Source organism: Notothenia rossii, assembly GCF_949606895.1.
Source record: "Notothenia rossii genome assembly, chromosome: 9".
NCBI lineage: Eukaryota > Metazoa > Chordata > Actinopteri > Perciformes > Nototheniidae > Notothenia > Notothenia rossii.
In genome coordinates, this window is record NC_136907.1 from 10,371,843 (window position 1) to 10,382,007 (window position 10,165).

Here is a 10,165-nt window from a genome sequence, read left to right on the forward strand (position 1 = left end):
AATTAGATCGCAGGGGAAACTCGTTTTACTGCCTTAAAACAAAGCCTTTGGTGAGTCAATTTGTTTAAGTGCATATTCCTTTTTACCCTGAAGTGGCAACGAAGGCAGAGCAGTAACCGTGTGGGTGGAGCGCTTACAAATCATCTACTGCATATTGACCTTTACAACCCCAAAACTACTAATCTAAAACACTATTCTGCCAAGTAAAAGCAAAGGAAACAGGCTTAAGGAAACTTATTTGCAAACTATGTGGATCAGATGGTACACTGTGGGTGTTTGTGTATCCTTAAATGTTTTTAATATTCTTCCACTGTAGAGAATACAACTTTTTTTTCCAACTGGCCTGAGTCAATGTTTTACTTTGCATTCTTCACCGATGTTTAACTAAACATAACATGCTTTACGTATGCGTGGTATAAAAAGTAACTTGATCACTTCTGTGTCAGGATTTAGAAACCCTACGCCTGCTTGTCATGTAACCACGTCACCTTTGACACTGTGAGTCACATCTAAAGGATTCCCGGGAGGTCACGGCTATTATAAGACACACACAGACCCGGCACCTCACACTCTTACACATCACATTGCACCATTCACAAAAGACAAGTGTCAGGTTTAGGCATCAGATACTTTCCCCTTATGGCTGCTCTTGTTGCGGGGGTACATATTGTCCACAGCTGGTGAGTTCTCACACTGCTGCAGCTGGGTAAATTGTTTATTTGTAGACGTTCCCTTTCCCAGAGATTATTTAACCAGCTGCTGCAGTTTGAACACCGGGGTGTAAAGACAGGGAAACTTCACACCAGGCTGCTCAGGTGTGGCAGTGCCTTCTGTTACATAAAACAACCAGGGAGACTTCTTCACCAGCCTTGAATGGAAACATTAAGTACTTTTCCCTACAGCTACCCTATGAAACAAAAAAAAGCCAGCAGTAATTACATTTTAGCACATTTATCCATGAGCTCATGGGCTGTCAATGCTTCCCAGGCAATTTTATGAAATATATATAACTCCTAAAGATTAACTGCGAAACTGTGTCTTGAGGTTTGCAGTAAAATCTTTGGCGTTGCTCATTACGCTACATATTTTGACATAGCTCTTTAAATATCCATGGGGTGGCTTCCTCCGAGGAATGTGAGTGCTGGATAATGAAAGTGTTTTGCATTTTTTCTCTCACTGCTATTTGGTCCCAAAAAAGGCAGTGCCCCTGATGCTCCCCCTGTGAAACTCTGTCAGAGGTCAGTTTGTAAACGGGGGGTGTCAGAGTGACAGACAAGCTGCTGAATGCCACGTAGTAGCACTAAAAACAAACATACATTCACACTCCCAATACTCTCAAAACTACAATTGTTTATTCTGGATTCTTCTTTATGTAGAAATACTTTGTACACATTTACATTTTTTCCTTTGAGACAAACTAGTTTGCAAACAAACTATAAACACTCGAGGGTTGTAGCATGTTTCGAGGCGCTTTAGATGACCTTTCTAACATCGGAAGGCTTAGCATTACTACATATGTTTCAGCTAGGAAACACAGCGGGGGAATTTCATCACGTTTTTTATAATTATAAAGTGGATGCCATAAATACATTAAGAAAAAGCTTGTCCTTGTGAAATGCCACAAAAAAGTATACAAAAAAAAATGTGGAGATGAGGTTAAATGTTCAGTCACTGCACATTCAGGTGAGTGTCTACTGTCCCGCTTCTCTAACAATAGAGATCCAGGTCAACATGCGGTGGAAACGTCCGGCATCTGTGGCCGTTTGTCCAGAAAGTTCTCCGTGCTTCAGCTCTGCCATCGTCCCTGATACCGGCAGGGGCTGAGGGACCCTCTGGCTGCGTGGGAGGAGGGGTGCTGGGGCTCCTATTCATACAGCCATGGCCTAAATTAGGCCTTTACAACCTGTCTAAAAATAACAGAGAGAGAGAGAGGGGGGGGGGGACCGGGTCTGTGCACATGAGCTCTGTGCAGAGTGAAGGAAAAAGTAGCACACCTCCTGTATGGGAATTCTGCGCGTGTGTGTTTAGGTGTGCATCTCCAGCAGCTTGAGGAAGGTCTCAGTACAGGCCATCCTCGTACACGTCCGTCCGAAGGCAGAAGAGGATCCCGCCGCCCAACATGAAGATGGTGGCCCCCCAGCCGAGGCCGTAGCCCCAGTTGAACTCGTGATAGGTCTGAAGAACCGTGCCGTCGATGAACTTGATCGGGTAGAGCACCAGAGCGCAGGCCTGCAGGACCACTGGAGCCAAAGAGAGTCAAATGTTAGATTTCACTGAAAAACAGACACTTTCCCTACACTAACACCAATCAAATAAAATACAGTATTTGTATAAGGCCACCATGCTATAATATACATCCACGTCAAATAAGGCATTTCATATCACATACTGCAGGATCTACTTTTAGATTGTAGACACAGTTATTGCAATTGTCTCCTCTTTGCACTTTTTAAATCATTTTATGATATTTGTTTACTCTTCATTCGGCTACTGTGTTTACTTGTGTTAATTTTGTTTCTTTACATTGATATTAAACCCTTTATATGTCAATACATCACAGTCTCATTTTCTTCTTTCCACCTTCCTCACTGCTTTTTACCAACTCATGATTTTCCAGATAAATCCTTCTGATCTGACAGCGAACTCGCTGCTCTAAAGGCAGACATGTGACTGTGGCTGCTTTTTAAAAATAGACAGGAGAATAAAGGATGTCAGGTGTTTATCTGCAAAGAGAACCGAGAGTCACTTCAGTAACCAGACGATGGTTATTTGAAGTGATCATCTTTCTCAAGTCGGTGTATCTGCTGCTTAAGATGATTTCAACAAATTCACACTCAAATGTATCTCACTAACATTTGAATGTTTTTGGACGAAAACAGGAATACGTTAAAACAGGCCTATGTTATATGAGCCTTGTACTATTTCATTCAGTGCATCTCCTCAGTACCACACCTTCATTACTTTACACCTCTGGAGACATTGCCTTGTGACAAACACAAATCTGAGCTGAGGTATATTAATTGGCTTATTAGTATTTTTGCATGTGATGCCTCATCCAGTCTGATGTATAAACAAGACATTAGAAAGTATTTACATGAAACTCCCCCTTGTGGGTTTCCTGTTTTTGTAAGTGGCCTGTCTTTTCCCCTGGGACAGTGACTGACTCACATTTTGGCACCCCAAAGAAAAGTCTGTGCTTTGGCTTTATGTTTTGAAACATGAAACAATTCTTTAACAATTATCCTTTTTTCTTTTGACCTTGACTTCATTGAAGGAAATTACTTTAATGCCTCACTCATTGTGAATAATCTTCCCCTTTAAAATCCTTCAGGACCATGAACCGTCATGCGTCATCGTTTGGGGACATGCATGTGTCCGATCAAAGCCATGGCGTACACTCAGTTCCCTCCCACGCACGGTATGGTGACTCTTGAGGAAGGGACTTTGTGTGACTACGACTCCGCCTTTCCTTCCTGAAGGGCTGAGCGGAGGGGCGTGCAGGAGGGAAGACGGCAGCTCAAGAATGCTGCGCTGTTGATGGAGCCCAGACTGAGCTCGCAGCCCGCTGAGGTCATATTTCTGGACAGAAAATAAATACCACACGGCCACAGGCCTGCCAACGGGCATTTACCAGAGTCCAACCCCTCTGCTGCTGCTGCTCTGTATGGAGACCTTATTCTCGCAAGGCTCTTAAAGCAATTACACACAGGAAAGGATAACACTGCCTTCCCACGATTTTCAGTAAATGGCTAACAGTTGTCGCAGCCGTTTAGTTCCCTGCACACACTGGTCCTTTGTGGCGGATGCTTCCAGGGGCAGAACATGACAGAAATCCCTTATTCTCCCCTTTAAAGTGAAATGAAACATGTTTCTGCACTGTTTAAAAACATTACATATTATTATTATCTATTTGCTAATTCCAGCCTAATCCAAGTGAAATTGGCCTCCATAATACTACATCAAATGTAAAATATTATATATTGTGCATCTTTTGCAGCTTTTTAAAGTAAGAGAAAGAAACCTTTGGATCTTATGTTGGTTTATAAAAAACGTAACCATATCTTTCCGCATACCATGGGTTTGAAAATGATGGGCACACATAGGGCTGAGGATCATACTATTACTTATCAGACAAATGGTCAATTTGTTTGGGAAATACTCTTTTTCTGAGAGTTAGACGAGAAGCTTGATACCACTCACATGGCTGTCTGTTACTTATGAAGCTACAGGCAGCAGCAGGTTAGCCTAGCTTAGCACAAAGACTAGAACCAGGGGGAAACACTTCGCCTGGCTCCATCTTAACGTAAAATACCTCCTACTTTACAATCGGCTCTAAAGCTCACAAATAAAAAATTATAAATCCAAAAAAAAAACTAGCTCTTTCCATTTGCTACTAGTCCTTACGCTAGGCTACAACAACCAACTGCTAGCATTAGCATTTACCGACAGATAGGAGAATAGTGTCAATCTTCTCTTCTACAGAAACTCTCAACAAGAAAATAAATACATCTATGGATTTCTTAACTCCACAAGCACGAACGATGTTAAACTTCATAAGGGTGCAGAAGTTATTTGTGGTGCATGACAGGATGTCTGTTTCTTATATAACTGGGCATGAGATAAGACGTAGCGGTAAGTGGTTAGAATTTCATCACTGTCGTTAAAATAAAGCAAGCAGGAGCTATAACTAAGTTATTGCAGCGCTACATAGTACAGGGAACAATGTGTCTTGACTGCTTTGGTTTTAATTATATGTTTCATAAATAGATCCTCCCTCACCAGTGTCAAAAAGTGGCTTTACCCAGAGCACAAAGCCTGCAGGAGAGGTGCAGTCTAAATACTGATTGAGTCTGTGGCAGCTTTTTCCCCTTCAGTGACTTCACTTTGTTGGTAAGTCCACACATTTTGTGGCTGCTTTTTCTTGGCCCGTGATACTGCAGCTCCCCAGACTCACACACCACAGAAAGAATGAGCTCAACCAAGGAGCCTCATTCAGCTGCTTCTTTCCTTCTGCACCCCTCTATTTAATGTTAGCACTGGAAGAAAAAACAAAAACCTGTCTATGTTGAAATACTTGTGGTCGCCGTCAACGTATATGTGCTGTCTTTCAGTTTCTAAATGTGCATTAGTATTGGATAAACATTCATTCGGGGCAGAAAAGGGCAAATGATTTAAAAAGGGGAAATATTAAGCTCATTTTCAGGTTCATATTTGTATTGTGTGCCTCCACTGTGACATGTTTACATGCTTTAATGTTCAAAAAGGCTGCGGCCCCTTATTTTCACCCTCTGTCTGATACCAGAGCCCAGTCTGCTCTGATTGGTTAGCTGGCCAGCTCAGTTTTGATGGCTCAACCTCTTAGAGATGTCCCGCCCCTTCACGTACAATGTGTTAGAGTGCAAGCCAATAGAAAATAGTGTTACATAATGATGTCACTATGTAACGGAACTTAAAACTAGTCCAATGGATGCATTTCAGGAAGGGAGAGAGACTCCATTTGGGATTTCTAGCCTTTCCAGACCATTTAAATGCATAAAACCTATATAAACCCCCCAAAAGCCTATATGGGCCCCTTTAAGTACTTATAGTTGGAAATTAATGATAAGGAGAAGAAGACGTACCTGCAGTGAAGAGGAGCACAGCCACGGTGCGATAGTGCCGCCTCTGAGTCCCCCGGCAGAGGGAGATCAGGGCGATCAGAAAGGCCAGTAGAGTGGCCACGGCCCCGGTTACCAGCAGGACCAGGGTGGCAATCTGCCAGTCTGCAGGAAGAGACAAACACAGGTTAGAGTTCAGCAACACAAACGTCACTCAGAGGAGAGCAATGTTGAATTGAAGCACTAATCCCACAGAGAGGAGCGAAGGAGTGAAGAAGAACGGACTCAAGCCTGCGCGAGAGACAGGAACTGGATTAATAACTTGCTATACAAAATAACATGTTAATAAAATAAATTGTAATCAGGGCATGTTTAGAGGATTTTAGTTTGTATTTCTAACTTGAAGTCATATGAGTTTACCCTCATCAACAGCTTATGTTTGTCGATAAAGGTATTGAAACCACAGCTGTATACTTTGAGATATTGTCAATATTTTCATAAATCATAAACTGGATTTTGAAGTAAATCTGTGTTTCAGTGCACGTTGGCCTCTTATTTATTCTCTCAGTTATTTGTAATGCATTGTGAAATGCTCAACTATCTCCATCAATGTTTTTTTATAATACAACAGAATATAAAAATGCAGTTAAATAGATGTTTTTTGGTCTATTTTGGTAACTTTCTGTGGTGCAAATGAAGCATTACTGTGGTGTCCATAACAGTTGGACACTGGGAAGTCTCCTTGGAGTTTCTGCTTGTGGCTGCCAGCCGTTTCCATGTTTTCCAGCCATGGCGCCCTTTTAACAGCACATTGATTCTGTTTATTCCAAACAAACTCCAGTCGCTCCTGGTGGAAAAGTGAAACTCATTGATTCCCTGGAAAGACCTACACAACTCCTGAACTGAGCCTCTTAATACAGGAACCAGAAGCGTAAACCTTATTTTTAACATTCCTGTCTGCATTGTGTTTTGTCTCTTTGATGTCCCACTTGTCAGAGTAAGCCTTAACCTCAAAGGATTCAAAAGGAGAATTTGCATTTGAACAACCTTCCCTGGAAGTGTGTCTCACACAGCTCCTTCAGGAAGGTAAAAATGAACTGTTCCCCAATGACACCTCCATTCGATTCAGCCTTCAGGAAATATGATGTGGTTATAAATTAAATAAAAAAACACCCTCTCTTGAAAGAATATTAAACAGTGCACTCACATTAAAAGGGTATTTTTCATCCACAACGAGGCTGTAAGTCACAACACTGTCTTCATCTGCATTATTTGCATTGAACTGTGTCCGCATTATTGCGTCACTCCAAAGATAGAGTGAAATTCAAGAGTCTTGGGATAGGTATGAGAATGTGTGCATAACAAATCTGCTCTGCCTCTTGGTGAACTGCCCCCTTTAACCTCAACACACCTCTCCACTGTTACTTTAATGAGCTCTGCAAACTGTCAAAGAAACAAACCCGCCTCCTATTCACCCCAACACATTCCTCAATATCAGAGGCGGTCAGTGACCCCAGAGAGGGGCCCTCTGTAGCTGAGCATGTTTGAGTCTGGATGGAGACAAAACTGCCCCAAAATTAACCAAGGCCTAAAAAAGAACGGCTACAATCGTTAACATGCTTTTGGCACCATAGATATAGTCATCTGTTTTGTATTTATACAGCTGGCTTTGAGTCTTTTTAGTACTACGTAAACAGTTAGCTACTATATGTTTAATAGAGGGAAGCTCCACCTAATAACAAGCCTACCTACTGTACCAGCCACATTTAAGGGTTTTCTCCTCTGGTGGGGAGAGGAAGGGGGATGGAGGCACAGAGGCTCTTGTCATGTGGGTTTTCTGTTTGACAAAAGGCAACCTGGTGGGTCCAGTGGTGAGATGGATGATGGGAAAAACGCTTAATGAGTCTCTATAAACCCATTCAAAGCCTTCTGGTGGTTGGAGTGGGTTAACTCTTTGTGCGGCAAAGGGATTATGTTTGTTCCATTTTCTCTCATTCCTCATCCTTTACATGGATGTTGAATTGCAAAAAAAATTACTTTTAACAAATTAAATGTGACTAACCAGTCCTTTGTTAATTGGTGTACCATTCAGAATATTACTGAAAACAGTGAGTAATCAAACAATCAGCATTGTTTTTAAACCTTACTCATGGATTAGTCAGACCTTGCCGAGCATCACAATGTGTTTTCAACACGTCACTGCTCCGGTATGTAGAGGAAATGTAGAGGAAAGCCTGAATTCCTCAGCTGCTGCTGCCACTGCACAGTGAGCAACAACTCTTCATGGGAGACTCTTTGTCAGACTGTTCGTACAATCCAACACACATTCCTCTTTGTTTTTGTCAAACGTAGGATGTGCAGCCTTTGTGTAGCCTTAATAACAGACTCTGAAAAAAGGCCACTGAAAAAGATGCTGGTTTAAAACCACCAAGAGTTTCTACGCAGGGCACAAATATACCCAGAGGTACTCATATTTTGTACTAAAGTAAAGATAACTACCAGAGTGTAGGAATACTCTGTTACAGATAAAAGTATTGCAATTAAAATATTACGTAATTACTCCAAAAAGTAAAAGTATCAAAATAAAGCACCAAAAGTAAAAGTACTCGTTATGCTGATTGGTCCATTTCAGAATAATATTATATGTCTTGATTATAATTATTTGTGCATGAATGTGTTATCACAGCTCTTAAAGTTTGAGCTCATTTGAATGAGGTTGTATACTGCAGGGTATTGTGAATTGTACTCCAGGTGTCACTCAAGTCCTATTTAAGTGTTGTTTATATCTCACATCCAATCAAAAGTAACTAAAGGTACTAAATAAATGTAGTGGAGTAAAAGGCCATGATTTACCTCTGAATTATTGGAGGTAGAAATACAAAGTAGCAACAAAAAAAAGGTGTTACTTTCTACCACTTCAGATACCAGTACATAAGACTCAGTGGATTAAACCATGGTCAAATTAAAGTTTCCCCCCCAAAAAGTAAAAACTACTACAACGTTGACATCTCAGCTTTTTTTTCACAATGACTGGATATTCTCTCATCAACACAATAACAGCATCCTAACTCCAAGGACACAGAGTTGTAAACAATAGAAAAAACCCACAAAAGAGTGTTTCCTACCAGATGTGAGCGTGGAGAAGCAGCTCCACTGATCCTCGGACAGTGAGCAGGACTCCCACAGAGACAGGGAGAAATGGTCCGCGGTGACCCAGGCGGGGCTCAACAGGGCCACCAGGTCCAGACAGAGGGCCAGGAAGAGGCACAGCAGCGCGATGAGCTTGAAGGGCCGGAACACAAACACCTCGTCCACAGACATCTTCTCTCTCTCTCAGAAACACTCCGGTCAGTCACAGTGGGAAAGAGCTTACTGCAGGTCCGTCTGCACCCACCATAGCCCTCTCTGCTTTGTGTTTGGGTGCCGTGTGCAGCTGGAGGAGTTTAACATGGGACTTCCGGTTGGATTGGGTTTTCAAAGTAATTGAAGCAGCAGCTGAGGATTTCAGGCTTTCTGATACATTTCCTCTACATACCAGAGCAGTGACGTTGTAAAACACATTGTGATGCTCATCAAGGTCTGACTAATCCATTATTCTGAATGGTACACCAATTAACAAAGGACTGGTTAGTCACAGTTACAAGATTTTATATTAAAGTGATTTGTTTTGCAATTCAACATCCATGTTAAGGATGAGAAATGAGAGACAATGGAACAAACAGAATCCCTTTGCCACACAAAGAGTTAACCCACTCCAACCATCTATTTTTGTTCATCATATTCAAAGTAAGTTTGTTTATTCAAATTTGAGCTTGTTTGTCATCCCAGCAGTATTTTTTCCCGGGATCAACAGTCATACTAGTCAACACAATACACCAACAAAAAGCATTTGCATGCATGTACTCATGTTTCAAATTATTGTAAAACAATACACAAAAAACAAAGTTATATTGGTTGATCATGACTTCATAAGAGGGGATATTATTGGCAGGTCTTGTACTTCAGTAAAAATAGAAGTATGTACCAGAGTGTACTGTAGGAATACTTTGTTACAGGTAAAAGTTCTGCATTCAAAATGTTACTCAAGTAAAAGTACAAAAGTATTAGCATAACAAAAACAAGTACCAAAATTAAAAGTGTAGTGGAGTAGAAGAACAAAGGAGCATTACATTAAATACTAAAGTAGAGTACAAGTCTCTAAAAATGGTACTTAAGTAGTGTACAGTACTTGAGTAAATCTACTTAGTTACGTTACACCACTGCTTAGAGGTCACACAAACATGTGGAGAAATGTAATATTATGTAGACTTTAATTGTATAGTTGAATTGTTATTTGATCAAACAGTAAAGTGCTCAGCACATAATATAATTCCTTTTCTGCTAATGCATATGCTTTTATTTTGAAAGGCAAAGGAGGAACCGAGACTTGTTTACTCTCTTTGAAGACAGCAGCATGCTTTCAGAGGGTCGACAAGTTAATGGCATGTCCAAAGAAAGTGCTTTCAAGAGGTCTAAATGCAACAAAGTTGTCCACATACACACACACACACACACACACACACACACAC

General features: G+C 41.2%; 1 protein-coding gene across 1 annotated transcript; it reads right to left on the minus strand.

Moving 5' to 3' along the window:
- Positions 1-1,330: 1,330 nt before the first annotated feature.
- Positions 1,331-9,025, minus strand: LOC307019097 (transmembrane protein 47-like). The gene is made up of 3 exons (XM_079649721.1): positions 8,723-9,025; positions 5,622-5,762; positions 1,331-2,240 (listed from the first exon to the last, which is right to left on the minus strand). The coding sequence occupies exons 1-3, from the start codon at positions 8,916-8,918 to the stop codon at positions 2,059-2,061; spliced, it is 519 nt and encodes a 172-aa protein (XP_079505847.1). The 5' UTR covers positions 8,919-9,025; the 3' UTR covers positions 1,331-2,058.
- Between the last annotated feature and the right edge of the window lie 1,140 nt (positions 9,026-10,165).